The 23,062-nt window shown below is 45.3% G+C and overlaps 1 protein-coding gene across 6 annotated transcripts in view; it reads left to right on the top strand.

The window, feature by feature from the left end:
- The window catches only part of mapk8ip3 (mitogen-activated protein kinase 8 interacting protein 3), a 170,786-nt gene that overhangs the window by 126,282 nt on the left and 21,442 nt on the right, over positions 1-23,062 (top strand). For all 6 annotated transcript variants that reach the window (XM_078418259.1, XM_078418260.1, XM_078418263.1 and 3 more), the window contains 5 exons: positions 1,032-1,215; positions 6,584-6,706; positions 8,526-8,606; positions 10,756-10,823; positions 13,413-13,561. In XM_078418259.1, coding sequence (XP_078274385.1) covers positions 1,032-1,215; positions 6,584-6,706; positions 8,526-8,606; positions 10,756-10,823; positions 13,413-13,561 — 605 coding nt within the window. The remainder of the gene's footprint in view (positions 1-1,031; positions 1,216-6,583; positions 6,707-8,525; positions 8,607-10,755; positions 10,824-13,412; positions 13,562-23,062) is intronic.

Here is a 23,062-nt window from a genome sequence, read left to right as displayed (position 1 = left end):
AGGAGCTAATCAGGTCCGGCAGCATCTGTGGAGAGAACGGACCATCCACATTTTGGGTCGAGACCCTTCTTCAGTCTGACAAAGAGTCCAGACACAAAACATCTTCTGTCCATTCATCCCCCCGGCTGCTTGACCCACTGAGTTCCTCCAGGACGTTGTTTTTTGCATCTGCAGTTACTTGCGTCCCCACAAGGCTGTGGAATGTGTGTTCGAGGAAGGGAATCATTAAAATAGTTTAGTTTAGTATAGTGATACAGCGCGGAAACAGGCCCTTCAGCCCACCGAGTCCGTGTCGACCAACGACCCCCGCACATTAACACTATCCCACACACACAAGGTACAATTTATAATTATACCAAGCCAATTAACCTACAAACCTGTATGTCTTTGGAGTGTGGGAGGAAACCAAAGAAAACCCACGCAGGTCACGGGGAGAACGTACAAACTTCGTACAGACAGCACCCGTGGTCAGGATCGAACCCTGTAGAGTTGCTATAAGGCAGCAACTCTACCGCTGTGCCACCGTGCCGATCCTGTTCCACAATTTCTTTTACTGTGAATATGATGGGTCAAGTGTCATCAATCTGCATCAGAAAATCGCTTAATTCTGTAAAAGAGCTCGCTAACATTCTGCCAGCGAGCTGAGAGTCCAAAACAGGCATGAAGAAGCAGCTGGCCAGGGGCTGTGGAACGTGAGGCACGGTTTGGTAGCTGGTTAATTTGCGAGCAAGGATGGTGGTAGGGGATATTTGAACGAATGGGAAGTTGGAGGTGCAATGCTGCCGCTGGCACTGAATTCGAATGACTGCATTGTATGTTATTGAAAGACGATTAAATACTTTCTGCATTGAGGAAAAGGCAGGAGAATGGGATTGAAAGGGAAAATAGATCAGCCATGATTGAATGGCGGAGAAGATTCGAATGGCCGAAGGGATTAATTTTGCTCCTCCGTCTTATGGTTACAGCAGTGTGGTTTCTGTGCTTTTTCATCATAAAGACAAATTGCCAATCGTGCCTCTCCTACCTCACAGGTGAAATGGCCCCCCTTAAAGGCGGGAAGGTGAACCAGCCGCAGTCAGCTGAGGAAGCAACAGAAGCAACGGAGGCAACAGGGAACGGAGTTACAGATGCAGAACCAGCATTAGCTCGGCCCAGCGCCTACACAGAACACGTGTTCACAGACTCCGCACGCACAGAAGACGAAACTCAGCTCAGGTAACGGTGATGGACGTGGACAGGGCTGGCCCATCACAGTAAAGGAAATCAGTGGGAAAGGGTAACATTGCAATCGTATAAAGGTGGGAGAGCAATGTGCACCTTTAGTATCCATGACATAGGAAAGGGCATTGGTTATGTGCAAAGGTTAAGCGATCGTGCTCTGGTAAATAACGTGCAGTTCTATGTTACGAACTTTCCAACAGTCTACCCTGCAGAATGATAAGCTCCTTGTGGTTCTCAACCTTTACATTATGTGTATGTGCCTGCCTCCAGATGCTTATTGGTGAGGGGGAAATATATGAAACCTGGAATCAGATGTCGTCCATGCATGCTGGTTAGGATCGACGGCTGCGGCTCTCTGGCAGTCTGTTGTCTTTTTTTCTTTTTTTTTTGTTTGTGTCGGTGTTGGGATGGTTTTTGTTTCTGTTTTTGGCTGTGTATGTGTGGTGGGGGTGTGTGGTGGGGGTGTGGGGTGGGGTGGGGGGGTGGGGCGGGGGGAAACCTTTATTTTATTAGGTCTCTTCCCCGGGGCGCGGCTCGGCTGCGGGCCGTAACATTGCCGGCGCAGCTCGGCTGCGGGACGTTTCAGTGCCCGGTGCGGCTCGGCTGCGGGCCTTAACATTGCCGGCGCAGCTCGGCTGCGGGACGTTTCAGTGCCCGGTGCGGCCCGGCTGCGGGCCTTAACATTGCCGGCGCAGCTCGGCTGCGGGACGTTTCAGTGCCCGGTGCGGCTCGGCTGCGGGCCTTAACATTGCCGGCGCAGCTCGGCCGCGGGACGTTTCAGTGCCCGGTGCGGCTCGGCCGCTGGACTTAACATCGCCCGGTGTGGCCGCGGGACGTTTCAGTGCCCGGTGCGGCTCGGCCGCGGGACGTTTCAATGCCCGGTGCGGCTTGGCCGCTGGACTTAACATCGCCCGGTGTGGCCGCGGGACGTTTCAGTGCCCGGTGCGGCTTGGCCGCTGGACTTAACATCGTCAGCGCTGTTCGGCCGCGGGACGTTTCAGTGCCCGGTGCGGCTCGGCCGTTGGACTTAACATCGCCCGGTGTGGCCGCGGGACGTTTCGGTGCCCGGGGCGGCTCGGCCGCGGGGCCTTCCATCCCCTTGCGGGGGCTGTGCGTGTCGTTTGCCTCGGTAGGGGTCGAGCTGCCTGTCCGTGGGTGCGGGGGGAAGAGAGGGGAAGTTTTGTTGCCTCCATCACAGTGAGGGGGTGTTTGGAGTCACTGTGATGGATGTTTGTGTTGGGGTCGGGTGTCCTGTGTTCTTTTCTTTTTTGCTGTATTTTGTGTGACTGCTGAAATTTCGCTCGGTGTTGTGCCGAGTGACAATAAATAAAGTGTTGTTATAGCGACACATTGCCTATTTCCCCCACCAGGAAGGTTTCCAGGCCCTCTATCTCTTCCTCCAATAGAGACCCAATTAATTTCCCTCCACTAACACTCTCACAGACCGAGCTTGTCATCATCCTCAACAAGTTCTCGTTTGACTCCCCTCACTTCCTCCACATTAGCCATGGGCCCTCTCTACTGTCTCGGACTGCCTTTCTGTCGGTTACATGGAACTCTATCCCTATCCCCATCCCCCTACTCTTTCTCGCTACATTGATGACTGACTGCATTAGGGGCTGCTTCCCTCACCCCTGCAGAACTCATGGATCTCTCCCCCCCCCCACCCCCCCACAATCAGTCTGAAGAAGGGTCCTGACCTGAAACATCATCTGTCCTTGTTTTCAGGGATGCTGCCAGACCTGCTGGGTTACTCCTGCACTTTGTGCCATTTTACCTTTTTCTGTCTCAGTTGACTGTAGTTTGGAGTTCTGGAATACCAATAAACAAGGAAATGCCTTTGGGAAAAAATTTGACTGCAAGATCAAAAGTCTCTGCACAGTGATGGGGGTTAATAGTAATGGTACAGGTAGAATGTATTTATAAGGTTTTGACTGTCAGGGTCATAGTCAATTTATGTATTCACCGTAATGGTTCATTATAATTGAAAGGATTCATGAGTTATTACACTTGACGGTTTAATTGCAATAACTGAGATACTTTGGTATCTGAGGACATTAAATTAGGTGTAGGAATGTGGCCACATGCTCACAGGTTGGTTTTGCCATTTAATAAGGTCACTGTTGAACAAATTGTAACCTCAACCTCATATTCCTATCTACCCGTTTCACTCATTGATACCAAGAAAGCAGCTCCCTTCGAAAATATTCAAAGACCCAGCTTCCAGTGCTTTTTGAGGGAGAGACTTCCAAAGATTCATAATCCCGTTGAGAGAAACAATTTTGCTTCTTTACTGTCTTAAATAGTCAACCCCTTATTTTAAAACAGTGGACACTGGTTCGAAATTCTATCTCGGCAAGTAAAATGTTCTCCATACACAGCCTGTCAAGAACCTCAGAATCTTTGATCAAATCCCTTTCACTAAACTGTCACAGATTAGTGAGTATAGAAGTTGGAAGGACATGCTGCAGTTATATAAGACATTGGTGAGGCTGCATTTAGAGTACTGTATTTGGTTCTGGACACCATGTTATAGGAAAGATATTGTCAAGTTGGAAAGGGTGCAGAGAAGATTTACAAGGATGTTGCCCCGACTTGAGGGCCTAAGCTATAGGGAGAGGTTGAGCAGGCTAGGACTCTATACCTTGGAGCACAGGAGAATGATCTTATAGAGATGTACAAAATCATGAGAGGAATAGATTGGGCAGACGCACAGAGTAGGGGAATTGAGAACCAAACAACGTAAGTTTAAGGTAAGGGGGGAAAGATTTAATAGGAACCTGAGGGGTAATTTTTTCACAGAGGCAGGTGTATGGAACCAGCTGCCAGTTGAGGCAGGTACCATTGCAACATTTAAGAAACACAGACAGATAGGAATAGGAATACTTTATTGTCATGTGACTAGGCACAGTGAGATTCTTTGATTGCATACACAATGTATAGAACTAGCAGCCACCAATGGCACTGACAAAGTTACAAAGCACGCCAGCCCCCCCTTTTGATCCCCCCCACCCCCAGAGTTCCCCCACGCTGGCTCCCCCTTGTCCCCCCCCCCCCCATTGTCCATTGTTCTCCCCCCTCACGATGGTCCCCCCACGCTGGGTCCTCCATTGTTCTTCCCCTCCCCCCTCACGGTGGTTCCTCCACCCTCTCATCGACCATCGACCGCGGGTCGACCCGCGAGGCATCGCCGCCGCCACGAGGCTTTAGCACCGCCAAGGCCCCATCGTCGCGAGGCTTCACTGCTGCCGCCGCCAAGGCCTCATCGCTGTCGACGCCCCACTTCACGCCTCCGCGGTGCCGACCCGGGCCCCAGCCGCGGGCTCTGTCAGCCGCTTCGCCCGACCCGGGCTTCTACCTGTGAGGGCTGGGCCCCGATCCGGGCTTCTACGCGGCAATCTGGGAGGCAGCGAGATCGTGGCGCCTCGATAAAGGCCTCCAGTCCACAGATGCAACCCCACCATCGGGAAGCCTCCTGGCCAAACGGCCAATCGGGAAGCCTTCTGGCCACACGGTCCGTTGGGATAGTTGGATTGGACAGGTTTAGAGGAATATGGGCCAAATGCAGGCAGGTGGAACTAGTGTAGATGGGACATGTTGGTTGGTGTGGGCAAGTTAGGCCGAAGAGCCTGTTTCCATGATGTATGACTCTATTGGACTCGACTGTCCAACTTGTCCAACATAAGACAACACAGCCACTCCAGGATTTAATCTAATAAACATTTGAACTCTATTCCAATGCATTAACATTCTTCTTTAAATAAGGAGATGAATAACGTACGCAGGGAGCCATTAAGATGGTCAGAAAGATGGCCCATTGAGGAGTCTCAGCTATCTTCACAATTATGAAGCATTTTAATATAATGGCAAAAAGGCACTGAGTTGGAGGACTGTGTGCTGGCAAACACTCTGGCCCTTTCATATCCCCTTGTGGCCCTTTTTTACGTCATCATTCCAAAAACAAAGATCAGATGAATGGGCCTCATAGGATGTTGCTTACACTCTATTGTAGCAATAGGTGTGTAATTGATTGTGCATGACAGTACAAAGCAGACAACATTCATTCAGCTAGTTCTTCCACATGGAGATCAAAGTTAGGTTTGTTTTATAAGCATTTGCATTTGTTTTACATAACAATCAAAATATAAAATTAGTCCTGGCGTGTTTACAATTTCTCTTGAAATTAATTCAAATTGTTGCTTGATCATTGAGCAACAATATCACCAGATGAGTTTCACTAGCTGTAAATTCAACTGAATCTCATTAACTGATAAGTGAGGGAAAGCAAGAACTATAGTATCTGACTCTGATTATTTAGTTTTATTGATTCAAGGTGTAGTATGGGGATTATCAGTCCCTTTAGGTTACCGGACTGACTTGAAACTAATTGTGTGATGCATTATGAAATACAATTTCATGACTCATTTCCATAGTTGAGATTGAGGAAATAGTTTGTACAATCTCCTAAATTGTGACTAAGGTCTCCAAAGTTCTTGCTTCTAATTTGGGAATGGTTATGCTGGTCATTGAAGGCGGGCAAGATAAGGAGCAACATTGGTATTCTTCCCTCAGCTTCTTGTCGTCAAGACAGAATACGTCCCTCTCTGTTTATCCTGCATTGACTGCTCTCCATGGAAACTGATTGCAACAAAGTTTGAATGGTTTGAGCAATTCTCCCTGCTGCTGCTTGGCCTGGGCGAGTTTCTGCAGCTCATGGGCAATGGGTTGTCAGTGGAGGTGCCTGTGTTGATCTGCCCCTAACAGATGAAGTGCCCTCCATTTAACCCGGTGTATTTTTGCTGGTGGGCATCAGGTTCCAGAAACCTCCAGATGTCAGTTGTGATGCACTGCCCATGAGGTTTCAGCGCCCACTTCATCGGTTAAAGTTGCAGGTTCCACTGTCCACATTTCTGGTGCTTCTGTATTCCAGAACGGCAAATTAATGCTAAGATTTATATTTCTGATTTTTAATGTTGCGGATGATAATGGAAACAAAAGTCAAGTTTTTTTTGGTACAATTCTGTGGGAAATAAGTGTCGACCAAATCTTTTTCAGTTTTAGAGTCTCGCTAACTCATGAGATTATTTTAAATGTGTGGTTTTGGGAACAGGGTATTTTCTCTGCTTATTTTAACGTTGGAAACTGACATTCTGCTTGGCAATGACTCGATCATGATACTCAAAGACTGTGATAATAGGGTAAAGGCTCAGGAGGTGATGTTTGGTGGCTTAATCCCATTGTACAAATTGTAAGCACATTTTAACATCTTTTTGATACATGGCCTTACTCTAACAGTTCTTGAATGTATTATTTATGTGAAGCCTAAAAGCGCCGTGTGGGAAATATTGCTTTTTCATTTCAGGGAGAAACGCCAACCCAAGGAGGAACAGAACACAGGCCAGCCAGAAGTGGAAGCCAATGTTTGCACCAATGGATCGATCACAAGTTCAGCCCCTACCATGTGGCTGGGGGCTCAGAATGGCTGGTAGGTCAACATTGCACGGGTGTGTCAGGCGGTGCTTAATACGATTCCCATTGATGACGAGTCTCATGGTCAGGAAGGTCACACTCCCGACTGGTGAATCTCATTCACTCTTCCCAGGATCTTGAAGTACCGATGGACTAAGTCACAATAACAGTTATGGTTTAGGGGTTTCTTTATTGTTACGTGTACTGAGGTACAGTAAAGTGCAAGCTGTCCATCAACTGTTACACATTAGTACAAGAGACCCTCATCTGAAACAGCATGCAGACAGTCATCATGTTCAGGCGCAACTTGCCACTTGCCAGTCTGTGAAACGTCCAATCTTGGAGTTACATTGAATAGCTCACCCATGCTCTATTTTATTAGTTTCCTGCTGTGTCTGTCTGCTTATATTTGGAAGGTTTAGGCCCTTTCACTGCATTGTGGTGTTTGAGGTTGTAGTGGATATTATACTAAAGATAGACACAAAAGGCTGGAGTAACTCAGCGGGACAGGCAGCATCTCTGGAGAGAAGGAATGGGTGACGTTTCGGTCGAGACACTTCTTCGTCTTGAATGTTATACTTATGTTTTCTGTGGAGAGTGGTGCTTAAATATGTAAACTGCAGTGGTCTGAGATGGCCTGTTAATGGCCACCTGTCACCATCTTCAAGGAAGATCAGTGCTAGGATCATTGAAAAGTTTATAATGGAATATGAATGTGCTTGGAGACAGCCTGGAGCTAGTAGGAATGCGTGATGCCCAGTGCATTATCTGTTTTATGCTGGATAATTTTTGCATTTAGATTCACCCATTTGGCTTCCTGGTCTGTCTTCTTAAACAGAGGAATTTTGTGCGTTTCGAAAATAATTGGCGGGATAAATAAACAACTTGAATTCTAGATTTAAAATGTCTTGCTTATTTAAGGTCAGGTCTGAAGGCATTGCTATTGCACAACTCTGTACTTTCATCATTTTTTAACCAGGTGCGTATCAGAGAAACTATCCAGAAAGTTCCCTTCAAAAAGAAAAAAAAATTGATTGGTGCTTTAAGTCTGAAATAAAAGCAGAACATTGTGGAAGTAGTCTGCAAGAAACACAGCAGATGAAGAGAGGGGAAATAGAGTTAATGTTTCATTACTACTTGGACAATTTGGAAATCAAAGTGGGTTAAGGGGGAAGGGTGAGAGAAAAGGGAAATATGTGATAGGGTGGAGACCAAAGGTGTCTGAATAAATCAAGTGAGACAGTGCCAGCAGAGAATAGGCAGTAGAAGAACCCAGAGCAGCACCATGATGAGTAGATAACATCATTTAATAATGTGGTTGTCAGGTTATTTGTTAGATAAATAATAGCCAGGAAAACCTCCTTTGGTTCCTTTGCACCTGAAGACAGAGTGGCCAGGTGGAGCCTTGGTCATCTTTCACATTTAAATGACCAGATGGCTCGATCAAGAATGCCTGAAGTGTGAGAATAGCATATGTGCTCAGGCCTCGAGTAGCTCACAATCTTGTGACTCGTCCTTACTGGAGAATAGAGACCTTTACCTCTTCTGAGCTGATGTTAATGGTGCCAGGTACAAATCCGCATGCTCTGACATCCTATCCAGTTGTACACAAATAATATTAAAATGTATGCATTATCCTTTGTATACAGGCCTTGGCTTAACATCCTTAACATGTTTTGGGCAAAAGGTGACACTTGTTTGTGTACTTTTAATTTAATGCTTTTCAGATGGTTGCAAGGCTGTGTTGTGTAACAGCTCCATGTATTCTCAGTTTGCGCTGTGATTGTAACATTGTGTGGTATCTCACCTTTCTGCATTGCTCCTCATGTTAATAGCCTTTATGTGCATTCTGCGGTATCCAACTGGAAGAAGTGTCTCCACACCATCAAACTGAAGGATGCGGTCCTCAGCATTGTGTAAGTTGCTGCATGGAGCAAATCATTTTGGGCATGATCAAGTGGCCTGGGCTGAGGGGCATTCAGTACAGGCCTACCTGAGAGTGGGTGGCCTGGGCTGGGGTAGCAGGCCACTTCAACAAGGCATTTGATAAGGTTCCGCAAGGTAAGCTGCTCTGGAAGTTAGTTCACATTGAATGGGTGGATAGAGGATTCCCTTTGTGGAAGGAAGCAGAGGATGATGGTGGAAGGTTGCTTTTTGACTCTGTCTAGACATAGGCATATGACTATGGATCAGTGCTGGGCCCATTGCTGTTTGTATCATCAACGATTTATTGAGAGTGTACAAGGTATGATGAGTAGGTGTGCAGATGACACAAAAGTGGGTTATATTGTAGGTAGCAAAGATGGTAATCAGAAAAATGAGGAATGGTTAATGGAGTTGAATGCAGATACTGTAAGTGTGAGATGTTGCATTTTGGGAAGTCAAAACAGGGCAGGACCTTCACAGTGAATGGCATGTCCCTGGGGAGTGTTGTAGAGCAGAGGGATCTAGGAGTGCAGGTAGATAGTTCCATGAAAGTGGCGTCTAAAGTGGCGTCTAGGGTGGTAAAGAAGGCTTTTGGTACATTGGCCTTCATCAGTCTGGGTAATGAGTATAAAAGTTGGAATGTTATGTTACAGTTGTACAAGCTGTTGGTCTGGGGATTTGGGGTGTTGTGTTCAGTTTTGGTCATCGGCTCCAGGAAGGGTGATGATAAGCTGGAAAGAGTGCAGAGACAATTTCTGAGGATGTTGCCAGGACTTGAGGACCTGAGCTGCAAGGGAAAGGTTGGGTAGGCTAGGATTTGATTCCTTGGAGTACAGGAAGATCAGGGGTGATCACATATAGAGATATATAGGATCATGAGGGTAATAAATAGGGTGAATGCAGAGTTTTTTACCCAGAGTAGGGGAATCAAGAACCAAAGGACATAGGTTTATGGTGAGAGGGGAAAAATTTAATAGGAACCTGCGTGGCAACTTTTTCCACAGAGGGTGGTGGGTAAATGGAATGAGCTGCCAGTGTAAGTAGTTGAGCCAGGTACTATAACAACATTTAAAAGACATTTGGACAGGTATATGAATAAGAAAAGTTTAGAGGTATATGGGCCAGATGTGGGCACATGGAACGTGTAAATGGGTCATCTTGGTCAGCATGGCCAAGTTGGGCTAAAGGCCCTATCCTATTTCCGTGCAGTATGACTATTTCTCAATTTGAACCTGGGAAGTCCAAAACCTTTCCAACCTATATTGAGGAGGCCTCCATCTAGGTGTCGATAGCCAGTGCTGTCCAGAAACTGGCTGCAAAACACTAATACTAGGAAGCTATTTATGACCTAATCCAGGAACGAGATAATTTATAATTTCATAACGAGAGGATTTGAGTATAGGAGTAAAGAGGTCCTTCTGCAGTTGTACAGGGCCCTGGTGAGACCACATCTGGAGTATTGTGTGCAGTTTTGGTCTCCTAATATGAGGAAAGACGTCTTTGCTATTGAGGCAGTGCAGCGTAGGTTCACGAGGTTAATCCCCTGGATGGCAGGTCTGTCATATGAGGAAAGATTGGAATGACTGGGCTTGTATTCACTGGAATTTAGAAGGATGCAAGGGGATCTTATCGAAACATATAAAATTGTAAAAGGACTGGACAAGCTAGATGCATGTTCCCAATGTTGGTGGAGTCCAGAACCAAGGGCCACAGTTTAAGAATAAAGGGGAGGCCATTTAAAACTGAGATGAGAAAAAACTTTTTCACTCAGAGAGTTGTGAATTTGTGGAATTCTCTGCCACAGAAGGCAGTAGAGGCAAATTCACTGGATGAATTTAAAAGAGAGTTAGATAGAGCTCTAGGGGCTAGCAGAATCAAGGGATATGGGGAGAAGGCAGGCACGGGTTACAGATTGAGGATGATCAGCCATGATCACAATGAATGGCGGTGCTGGCTCAAAGGGCCAAATGGCCTCCTCCTGCACCTATTTTCTATGTTTCTATGGAATTGGCGGCTGGTCTGGGGATAGATTGATTGTTTAGTATTTTAAGTGCGTTCCTAGCTTAATTGATATAGACCTTTTTGAAGCTTCCATCTACAGACTATAAGTATTGACCTCTTTCCCATTTTTACTTGCAGACATGTGAAAGGGCGTGCTCTGGTAGCTCTGAATGACGGAACATTAGCTATATTTCACAGAGCTGAAGGTGAGTACATTTTCTAAAAAAAAAATTGAATACAGTTGTATAATTCTTTGTTAAAATAAGGAACTGCAGATGCTGGTTTACAAAAAAAGACACAAAATGCTGGAGTAACACAGTGGTTTAGGCAGCATCTCTGGAGAATATGGGTAGGCAGTGTTATGGGTTCGGATCCTCCTTTAGACTCAGAAATGTGACCTATCGATGTTCTCCAGAGATGCTGTCTGACCCGTTGAGTTATTCTAGCACTTTGTGTGTAATTCTTCACCCATCTGTGCCTTTGTCTAATATTATATGTGAGTTATTTAACAATTTGGAACTTTGTCTATTGACACTTTGATTTTAAATCGATAATGACTGCACAAATGGTGAATTAATGAATGGATACATTTCTATTAATTCTGCCAACAATGTTTTATATACCAAAATGAGAAAGCATACTGTAGATTTTATCATTGACTTACAATTTCAAAAGTTAAATGAGCTTGTATCTTTCTTAAGCAGGGCTGAGCTGGAGGTAGTGACCCTGGCTGCCTGAATTTTGTGTTGGAATGCAAGGGATTTAAACAAAGTAATGAGTTTCATGTAGATAATTTAAACTTTTGCAGCAATTAAACCACCCAACTTCCAAGGGTTAATTAAAATCTTTTTTGGTAATTATTTTAAAGAAATGAATAATTTTTTTAACTTGTTTGTTCTTCGTGCAATTGCTTAGGACATGTTTATCTTTTAATTGTTTTGCAAATCTTTGAAGGTAAATGGGTCGGTGGAGTAAGGGAAAGGAATTGCTAGAAAATAATATTCAATACAACAAGAGCAGTAAGATCGGCATCACACTCAGCATAGATGAGTTGGGCAAAAGAAGTCTGTGGAGGCCGTCAATTGATATTTTTAAGGCAGACATAGATAGATTACTGATTAGTACATGTGTCAGGGGTTATGGGGTTGAGAGGGAAAGATAGATCAGCCGTGATTGAATGGCAGAGTAGTCTTGTTGGCCCGAATGGCCTAATTATGCTGTAACTTATGAAAAAGGCCAGTTTCTCTGCTGTATTTTTCAATAATTCAATGAAACGTTAGCAAATCCACTGCAAGTTGTTTATGATTGTGAGCGTTGTACTTCCTAACTGCATTGTTATTGGTATCATTTGTGGTACAATAACACTCTGATAATCCTTGAAAAAACTCTGACAATCCACCATCCAATTGTTCAGAAATCCTGATGATTTAATATCTGGCACGTTATGTTGATACCTGCGCTGCGTTTAAGATCACCGGCCCCTGCTTCTCGCTTTGCTGTCATACTTGCACCAGAATTGTGACAGAGGTTTACCTTTTCAGTTTTTCCTCATCTGTAAAGATTAATCAATAAATCAACATTAAGATTTGAAAGATCCAGACAGCATTCCAATGCAGTCTCCTGATCGTGTGCAAAGTGCTTTACAGAATTAATTATAATTTTCATTGAGAAAAACATCAGATGGTTCTGCATCGTTGTACATTATAAAAGAAGTTGTGAGCAGCATCGAGATCAGTTACTCCAGAAGGGAAATTGTGGAGAAGTGATCGCCACACTTACAATGTTACAGTCTGAATAGACAATAGACAATAGACAATAGACAATAGGTGCAGGAGTAGGCCATTCAGCCCTTCGAGCCAGCACCGCCATTCAATGCGATCATGGCTGATCACTCTCAATCAGTACCCCGTTCCTGCCTTCTCCCCATACCCCCTAACTCCGCTATCCTTAAGGGCTCTATCCAGCTCTCTCTTGAAAGCATCCAACGAACTGGCCTCCACTGCCTTCTGAGGCAGAGAATTCCACACCTTCACCACCCTCTGACTGAAAAAGTTCTTCCTCATCTCCGTTCTAAATGGCCTACCCCTTATTCTTAAACTGTGGCCCCTTGTTCTGGACTCCCCCAACATTGGGAACATGTTATCTGCCTCTAATGTGTCCAATCGCCTAATTATCTTATATGTTTCAATAAGATCCCCCCTCATCCTTCTAAATTCCAGTGTATACAAGCCCAATCGCTCCAGCCTTTCAACATACGACAGTCCCGCCATTCCGGGAATTAACCTAGTGAACCTACGCTGCACGCCCTCCATAGCAAGAACATCCTTCCTCAAATTTGGAGACCAAAACTGCACACAGTACTCCAGGTGCGGTCTCACCAGGGCCCGGTACAACTGTAGAAGGACCTCTTTGCTCCTATACTCAACTCCTCTTGTTACGAAGGCCAACATTCCATTGGCTTTCTTCACTGCCTGCTGTACCTGCATGCTTCCTTTCATTGACTGATGCACTAGGACACCCAGATCTCGTTGAACTCCCCCTCCTCCTAACTTGACACCATTCAAATAATAATCTGCCTTTCTATTCTTGCTTCCAAAGTGAATAACCTCACACTTATCTACATTAAACTGCATCTGCCATGTATCCGCCCACTCACAGAAGGGTCTCGACCCGAAACGTCACCCATTCCTTCTCTCCTAGATGCTGCCTGACCCGCTGAGTTACTCCAGCATTTTGTGATAGCCACACTTACAATCATCAGTTATAGAAACAATCTTTTTTTTTTTTCCTGACAGATGGTCAGTGGGATCTGAGCAATTACCACCTTATGGACCTGCGACGTCCAAACCATTCCATTCGTTGCATGGCCGTGGTACATGATAAAGTCTGGTGCGGATACAAGAACAAGATCCATGTCATCCAGCCAAAAACAATGCAGATTGAGGTATGTGTGTGGTAAATCAGAGTTAAATAAAGTTGTGATGATCACAGGTTCCGAGGAGTAGCTGTTGTTTACATAGTGTTGAAACTACCTCTGTGCCTAAATGCTTTTCCTTGTGTCTATCTACACACATCTGTCTAACTACTGTGCCCTCTCTATGCCTGACTGGTCTCTATATGTCATAGAGCTATACAGCACAGAGATAGGCTCTTCGGCCCAACTTGTCTGTACCGATCAGGTTGCTTACTTGAGTTAGTCTATGCCTGCATATGTCTTATATCCATTTAAACCTTTCCTATCCATGAACCTGACCAGATTCAGGTGAGAAATATTAATTTAAGACTTCTACCATCTACCAGTCATAAACCCTCACTCCCTCACACCTGTTTCCACTTATCACTAGTCATTGTCCTGCCCCCTCCTCTCTTCCAGCTTTTTCCCTTCAACTACAATCAATCTGAAGAAGGGTCCAGACCTGAAATGTCACCTATCCATGTTCTCCAGAGAAGCTGCCTGACCTGCTAATTTACTCCATCACCTCATGTATTTTTCTGAAAAACCATTCTAATGTTACCACTTTTTTTCTGCAGTGTGGTGACCAGAAATGTACATAATACTCCAAGTGCAGATGGACCAATGTTTTGTACAGGTGCATATGATATTCCAACTCCTACACTTGATAACTACGTATACATTCTTCAGGCACTGAAGAAGGTTTCTGACCCAAAACGTAATTTGTCCATGTTTTCCAGAGATGCTGCCTGACCCGCTGAGTTACTCCAGCACTTTGTGTCTTTTTTTTTGTAATCCAGCATGTGCAGATCCTTATTTCTCTATATTTTCACACAGGCCTGAATTAACTTCCATCTGCCATCACGTAACCCAACTTTCCAACTGACCCATGTCCTTCTGTATTCTTTTACAACCACCTTAGCTATCAGCAGCTCTCCGAGTTTTTGTGTTATCGACACCCTTACAGATCAGTCCACCTACATCCTCATCCAAATGATGACAGACAACAAGGGGCAGGACAGTCCCTGCATTACACCACTAGTTACAAACTTGCAGCCAGAAAAGCACCTCGACTGCTGTCTCTGCCTACTATCACAAAGCCATGTTAGGACCCAGTTTGCCAACACATCTTTGGATCCCATGTGTCCTAACATTGTGGACCAACGTGGGACTGTTGAAAGCTTTGCTGAAGTCCACGTAAACCATGCCCACCACCCCCCTTTCATCATTTTTCTTAGTTACATCCTCGGGAAACTCAATCAGATTTATAATGCAGGATCTCTGCCACACAAAACCACGCTGACTCTTCCTAATCTGTCCCTCCCTGACCATGTGAACAACAAGTAGTATAAGAAAATAACTGCAGATGCTGGTACAAATCGGTTTATTCACAAAATGCTGGAGTAACTCAGCAGGTCAGGCAGCATCTCGGGAGAGAAGGAATGGGTGACGTTTCGTGTCGAGACCCTCCTTCTCTCCCGAGATGCTGCTTGACCTGCTGAGTTACTCCAGCATTTTGTGAATAAACCGATGTGAACAACAATCCTGCCCCATAGAATGATTTTCAATAATTTATTGACATCGTGCTCATAGACTTGTAATTTTCAGGCTTTCTCCTCTGCCCTTGTGGAATAAGGGATTGACTTTAGCTCTCCTCCATTTCTCTGGTACCCCACCTGCGGCTAACAAAGATGCAGAAATCTCCGTTAGAGCCCCAGCACCATTCTTCCTTGCTTCCCATAGCATCTCGGATAGATCCCATCAGGCCACATGAATCGGTATCTTGATACTTCCTCCTTGGCAAGGGGAGCGTCGGCCCACTATACCTGAAATCCATTATATAGTGGTCTGTTTGTACGACGGTTTACTGTATGTTATTCATAGCCAGATGGTCAATGTATGTAACAAATAGTACGATTTCCAGCACTGATTCTCGTGAAACATTGCTGGTCACTAAAACAACTCATCACCATCATCCTCTACCAATCTGCACAGAATTCCCTTGTTTCCCACATGGAACCTTGTCAAAAGCCTTACTGAAGTTTATGTAAACTCTATATCAATCCAACTGCCCTCATCAATACATTTTCTTACTTCTTTGAAAGGAAATCAATCATTGTCAGAGAGGAGGTATCACAAAATGCTGGAGTAACTCAGCAGGTCAGGCAGCATCCCTGGAGAGAAGGAATGGGTGACGTTTCGGGTCGAGACCCTTCTTCAGACTGATGTCAGGGGGGGCGGGACAAAGAAAGGATATAGGTGGAGACAGGAAGACAGTGGGAGAACGGGGGAGGGGAAGAGAGGGACAGAGGAACTATCTAAAGTTGGAGAAGTCAATGTTCGCACCGCTGGGGTATAAGCTGCCCAAGCGAAATATGAGGTGCTGTCCTCCAACTTGCGCTAGGCCTCACCGTGCTCTTCATTGTCAGAGAGGATCTCCTCCTTAACAAAGCCATGTTTTCTTTGATTAATCCCTGCATTTCCAAGTGCAGATTAATCCCACCTCTAAGATTGTTTTTCAAATAACCTGCATGCCGCTGACTCCAGACTGGCAGGCTTATAATTACCAGACTTCTCCCTTCTCTACTTCTTGAATATGGCGCCACGTTTGCTGTCCAGCAGTCATTTGTCACCTCGCCTGCGGTGCGAAGATTTAAAATCTCTGTCTGTGCCCCCAGAATATTCCTCCCATAACAGCCAGAGATGCAACTCTTCAGGCCATTGGGCATCTACAGCGATCAGCCAAAACATTATGACCTGATGAGCCAAAACATTATGACAACCTGCCTAATATGCTGTTGGTCCTCCGTGTGCAGCCCCATACGCAGCAGGGTGCGGTGCACTGTGTATTGTGACATATTTCTCCCGTGACCACCATTACAATTTTCTGTGACTTGTGCCACAGTAGACCTTCTGTCGGTTTGGACCAGATGGGATAGCCTTTGTTGCCCTCGTGCATCGATGAGCCTTGGGCGACCAACGCCCTGTCGCCGGTTTGTGGTTTGTCCCTGCTCGGACCACTTTCGGTAGGTACTCACCACTGCTGACCAGGAGCACCCCACAAGCCTTGCCGTTTCAGAGATGCTCTGACCCAGTCGTCTGGCCAAAACAATTTGTCCTTGTGAAAGTTGCTCAGGTCTTTACTCCTGCCCATTTCTCCTGCATCCAACACATCAACTTCAAGAACTGACTGTTCACTTGGTGCCTAATATATCCCACCCCTTGACAGGTGCCATTGTAACAAGATAATCAATGTTATTCACTTCATCTGTCAGTGAAGTGAATAAGTGAAGTCAATCTGAAGAAGGGTCTCGACCCGAAACGTCACCCATTCCTTCTCTCCTGAGATGCTGCCTGACCTGCTGAGTTACTCCAGCATTTTGTGAATAAATACCTTCGATTTGTACCAGCATCTGCAGTTATTTTCTTACATAATGTTTTGGGTAATCGGTGTATGTTGGTGGAACTTAGATCAAAAACGCAGAACAGGATTGGAATTATATTGCCCACAAATTAAAATTATGCCTTATGTGTTTGATGGAAATAATTCCTTTTTTTTACACCAGATAGTTTCAATAATAAATTGACTTAACTGTTGAAAATAGCAGAAAATAAAATAATTTCCTTTTATTCGTAGGTTTTTTAAATAGTTTTTTTTCCTCACATTTCTGAATAAAAAGAATGGATTAGTTAGAGCCATGACAGTCCTTTTTCCCTGGTTCCTCCTTCCTGGTGTGCTTTATGCAAATCCAGTTCTTTTAAATCAGCAGGTCCAATTCCAGGATTTAATTTGGAAAGTGTCCAGTTAAAATGGTAGCTGCCTTTTACGGGCAAATTTCAAAAGGGAGTCAGAAACGCATTAACCAGCAGGGCTCTGGGCAGGTTGAGTGATGTGGAGTTTGTTAAAGAGGCTTTATTGCTGGAGCTATGCAAGTTGTACATTTTCAAAATGTTAACAATGACTACAAGTTCACGTTAGCTTTCCATACTTTCTGCGATTCAATGGCTTCTGTGCTGGCGAATTCATGTTTCCCTGAATCAACTTGTACAATCTGGAATGTTAAGAGTGGCAGGCAAGCAGCATCTGGAGAAAAGGATGAGGTGACGTTTCAAGACCCTCTCAACCCAAAATGTCACCTATTCTTTTTCTCCAGAGATGCTGCCTGACCCGCTGGGTTACTCCAGTGTTTTATGTCTATCTTTGGTGTAAACCAGCATCTGCAGCTCCTTCCTACACGTTCAGAGGGGCACCTTGTGACCTGACTACTGGTCATGTCTGTGCAAACATACTTCACTCTTGTTGGCTGATGCTCAGAGGTTTTATTGTGGTCGTTTAACAGCTTAATCCCACAGTAAGGTGACAGTATAGAGCAATCGTTATGGTGGGATTTACTTAATAGTACTTTTCTCTATGTAATGACTTAATAATGATGGATTTTCAACTGGATCCCACTGGACTTTCCCTTAACTAGTCCTGAGCATTCTGGGCCGTGGTACAAGGCAGAGGCCATCTTTTTGCATCCCCTCCCCATCTCTGCAACCGCATTGCAACCTGCCTCACAGCTTCCTGATTTTACACATCCTACTGTTTCTTTATAAAACCCTATCCCCAGAAGAAGTTTCTAATGAAACCGACTGTGTTCCAATCTCGCAGGCAGCTTATTTTGACAGTGACCCTGCTGAGATTAAAGAAAAGGGTTCCTGCAGAAGTGATAAATCTGCAGTGCGCACTGTTTCTGGAATATCAAATTATCATTTGTTGTTTATACGTAGATGTTTTAGACAACCTGCTATAAACCACAGGAAAACCTGTTCCGTGAATTTAACCCTTGACAGCCAAGAATGCCTTAAACATAGCATTTTAACCTTGATGTCATGTAGTCCATCCCCAGGTTATGAATGGCTAATTTATGGACATTCCTACATACAATCAAACTCTCATAACATTATTCAATTCAAAAATCATTCATTCATTCATTCATACATACATACATACATACATACATACATACATACATACATACATACATACATACATACATACATACATACATACATACATACATACACACATACACACATACACACATACACACATACACACATACACACATACACACATACACACATACACACACACACACACCCACCCACCCAGCAGAACTAGTTTTCTCTCCCTCTCCACTTTTAGTAATCGTTTCCTATCAGTGTTATGGGCTTTTGATGCCATTCATTACAGACGGCAGAGGTAAAAGTCACCATATCAAGTGACTTGTGTGTATTTTTCAGCCGATGGACAAATTCAACTGTGGGACATCTGCGACAAAGGAACCTCTTCATTACCTGGGGACGGACTGTAATCTGTGATCTGTGCCGTGCTGGGGATTTGAATAATAGCAGGATGAAAATGATGCAATGTGATTTCATCCTCATAAACAAACAATAATGAAATATTGAGGTGCAAGAGACTGCAGATACTAAAATTGTCTAGATTGTGTAGAGATACAGTGTGGAAACAGGACCTTCGGCCCACCAAGTCCGCGCCGACCAGCGATCCACATACACTATCCTACATACACTCGGGACAAGTTACATTTATAGCAAGCCAATTAACCTACAAACCTGCACGTCTTTGGAGTGTGGGAGGAAACTGAAGAGCTCGGAGAAAACCCACGTGGTCACGGGGAGAACGTACAAACTCTGTACAGACAGCACCCGTAGTCGGGACCTGAACCCGGGTCTCTGGCGCTGTGAGGCAGAAGCTCTACCACTGCGCCACCGTGCTGCCCTTGAGCAAAACACCTAGTGCTGGAGTTACTCAGCGGGTCGGGTTGCATCTGCAGAGGGAATGGACTGGAGATGTTTCTGCTTGGGATCTTTCAGTCTGAAGAGCAGTCCAGACCTGACATGTTACTTGTCCATTGCAGCAATTAAATATTATAATCCATTGTGTACTACATTCTACATTTTAAAATACTTAATTTTGGGAAACCAACATTTAAGTTATCGTTAAGATTCAGTTGTTTAACATTGAAGTACACTTATTTCAGCCATGGTGTTAATTTTGAATTTTGACTCCCAGTAATTGAATTGGAAAATGAAATCTAGGTCACACAAAAAAATTATTTGAATACCATACTCGTTAAGTTAAGCAAATATTGCAGTGGACCATTCAGTCCATCTGAGTATTTATCGTTGATAAGTCACAGTGATCAAGTCCAGAAACAGGCCCTTTGGCCCAACTCATCCATGCTGACCAACTTGCCTATCCTCGCAAGTCCCACTTCCCTGTGCTTTTCCCATTCCCACTCCAAACCGTTCCTACCCCTGTACCTATCCAGGTGTCTTTTTAATGTTGCAACTGTACCCATCTCAGCCATTCACTCTGGCAGCTCGTTCCATATACACATATACTCTGTGTGCAGAAACTTGTCCCTTGGGTCCCTTTTAATCTTTTGCCTCTCAACTTAAACCTAATAAAGGTTCTTCTACGCCCGCACCTCCAGACTCAGGAACAGCTTCATCCCCAGGGCCATAGCTGCTATGAACCGGTCCTGCTGAGCCGGATGGCCACAACGCATAGATCAACTTGCACTTTACCCTGTCTAAAAACTGTTACAATTGTTTCGTTTCGATGGGTTGCTGTTAATTACTTAAATTATTGCATCGTATGGGAGGCGCATTCCCAATCTCGTTGTACCCCTGGGTACAATGACAATAAAGATATATTGTATTGTATTGTATTGTATTGTTAGACTCCCCTACCTGGGGAAAAGACCCTATGTCACTCATAATTTTATAAATTTCTATAAAGTTACCCCTCAGCTTCCTACATCCCTGGGATAAAAAGACACGGCCTATCCAGCCTCTCCTTATAACTCAAATCCTCCAGGCCCACTAACATCTTTGTAATTTTCTTTTTTGCATCTTTTCCAGTTTATTGACATTTTGCCTACAGCAGTGTGCCCAGAATTGTACACAGTTCTCCAAATGTGGGCGTGTCAATATTTTGTACAGCTGTAGCATGATGTCCCAACTCCTATACTCTGTACTCTGACCAAAGGCTTTCTTCACCACTCTCTCGTGGATCTATGTACCTGCACCCTATGTCTATCTTCTCTCAATCACTGCAGCCCAGGGCCCTACCATTTACTGTGTAAGTCCTGCCTTGGTTTGCCTTACTAAAGTGAAAATGTACTCCAGATGTCTCAATTCTATTACCTTCACCTGCCAATTCCCGAACATTGTTACAGGTGAATAATTTGACTTGGTTGCAAAACATGCAACATAGGATGCATGCATAGAAACTTAGAAAATAGATGCAGGAGGAAGCCATTTGGCCCTTCGAGCCAGCATCGCCATTCATTGTGATCATGACTGATCATCCACAATCAGTAACCCTACCTTCTCCCCATATCCCATGATTCCCCCAGCCCCTAGAGCTCTATCTAACTCGCTTTTAAATTCATCCAGTGAATTGGCTTCTACTGCCTTCTGTGGCAGAGAATTCCACAAATTCACAACTCTCTGGGTGAAAAAGTTTTTTCGCACCTCAGTTTTAAATGGCCTCCCCTTTATTCTTAGACTGTGGCCTCAAGTTCTGGACTCCCCCAACATTGGGAACATTTTTCTTGCATCTAGCTTGTCCAGTCCTTTTATAATTTTACACATTTCTATAAGATCCCCTCTCATCCTTCTAAATTCCAGTAAATACAAGCCCAGTCTTTCCATTCTTTCCTCATATGACAGTCCCGCCATCCTGGGATGGCTCGTGAACCTATGCTGCAATGCCTCAATAGCAAGGATGTCCTTCCTCAAATTAGACCAAAACTGCACACAATATTCCAAATGTGGTCTCACCAGGGCCCTGTACAACTGCAGAAGGACCCCTTTACTCCTCTACACAACTCCCATATAGAATCAAACCATGTTTTTGCTCAAAGTATTTCTGTGGAAAAGAAGGTGAGATAGATTGTATGTCGGGCATATGTGGAGGGGTGGGGGTGGGGGTGAGGGGCATATGTGGCGTGGTGGGGGTGGGGGAAAGTGGAGGGGTGGGGGTGGGGGGTATGTGGAGGGGTGGGGGTGGGGGGTATGTGGAGGGGTGGGGGGGGTATGTGGAGGGGTGGGGTGGGGGGGTATGTGGAGGGGTGGGGGTGTGTGTGGACGGGTGGGGGTGTGTGTGATGGGGTGGATGGGGGGTATGTGGAGGGGTCAGGTGGGGGGGGTATGTGGAGGGGTCAGGTGGGGTGGGGGGTAAGTGGAGGGGTGGAGGTGGGGGGGTTATGTGGAGGGGTCAGGTGGGGTGGGGGGTATGTGGAGGGGTCAGGTGGGGTGGGGGGTAAGTGGAGGGGTCAGGTGGGGTGGGGGGTAAGTGGAGGGGTGGGGATGGGGGGGTATGTGGAGGGGTGGGGGTGGGGTATGTGGAGGGGTGGGGGTGGGGTATGTGGAGGGGTGTGGGTGGGGGTGTGTGTGGAGGGGTGGGGGTGGGGGCATGTGTGGAGGGGTGGAGGGTATATGTCTCCTCAGTGCGTTATGTACATTCTCCCTCACAATTGCCTTCATGTTTTGACTCGTGTCGTGAGTGAATCAATGCCAGTGCAAGGCACAGACTCGTTATTCAGTCAGAAAGTGCAGCATATCTGAATTGTGCGTGATTTGGAAAGTCTGTAGTGAGCATTGTGAGACCGGTAATAATGGAACAAATACACATAGCACAGAAAACTCGGGCGGGATCTGTAATGCCCCATATCATATCATATCATATCATAAATATACAGCCGGAAACGGGCCTTTTTCGGCCCACCAAGTCCGTGCCGCCCAGCGATCCCCGTACATTAACACTATCCTACACCCACTAGGGATAATGTTTTTACATTTACCCAGCCAATTAACCTACACACCTGTACGTCTTTGGAGTGTGGGAGGAAACCGAAGATCTCGGAGAAAACCCACGCAGGTCACGGGGAGAACGTACAAACTCCTTACAGTGCAGCACCCGTAGTCAGGATCGAACCTGAGTCTCCGGCGCTGCATTCGCTGTAAAGCAGCAACTCTACCGCTGTGCTACCGTGCCGCCCCAGTCATGGCTCGTTAATTCACGTCTTGTGGATCGGCCTCAGTGTTTGTTCCTTTATGGGGAACTCAATGCTGCAGGATTTAGATTATGTTTCAGTCTGTGTCAGTAATGCAGAGAGGAGCGTTGCACACATTGATGGTGTTATGTGCACAGGTAACAACAGGTGCACCAGGTGAATCAGGCCCAAGACGTGTCTGGGTGAGATGACTATGGGGAGATTTCCACTACCAGATGCTTACTGTCTTGTTAATTGTACCATAACTATCACTGTAGAAACGCTCTATGTTGCCCCGGGAATCAGATTGATATTGCCAAAAATGGCCTTGTATTTTCATAATCGCTGGCAGAAGGGAAAATTCTTATCCTGTGTTTATGATTCCGACTCAGAGTTCCCAGAGGTGAAAGGACCTCTC

The sequence above is a fragment of the Rhinoraja longicauda genome, chromosome 21, assembly GCF_053455715.1.
Source record: "Rhinoraja longicauda isolate Sanriku21f chromosome 21, sRhiLon1.1, whole genome shotgun sequence".
In the NCBI taxonomy this organism is placed as follows: Eukaryota; Metazoa; Chordata; class Chondrichthyes; order Rajiformes; family Arhynchobatidae; genus Rhinoraja; species Rhinoraja longicauda.
Note: the sequence above shows the minus strand (reverse complement) of the source record. Positions and strands in the feature narration are given on the sequence as shown.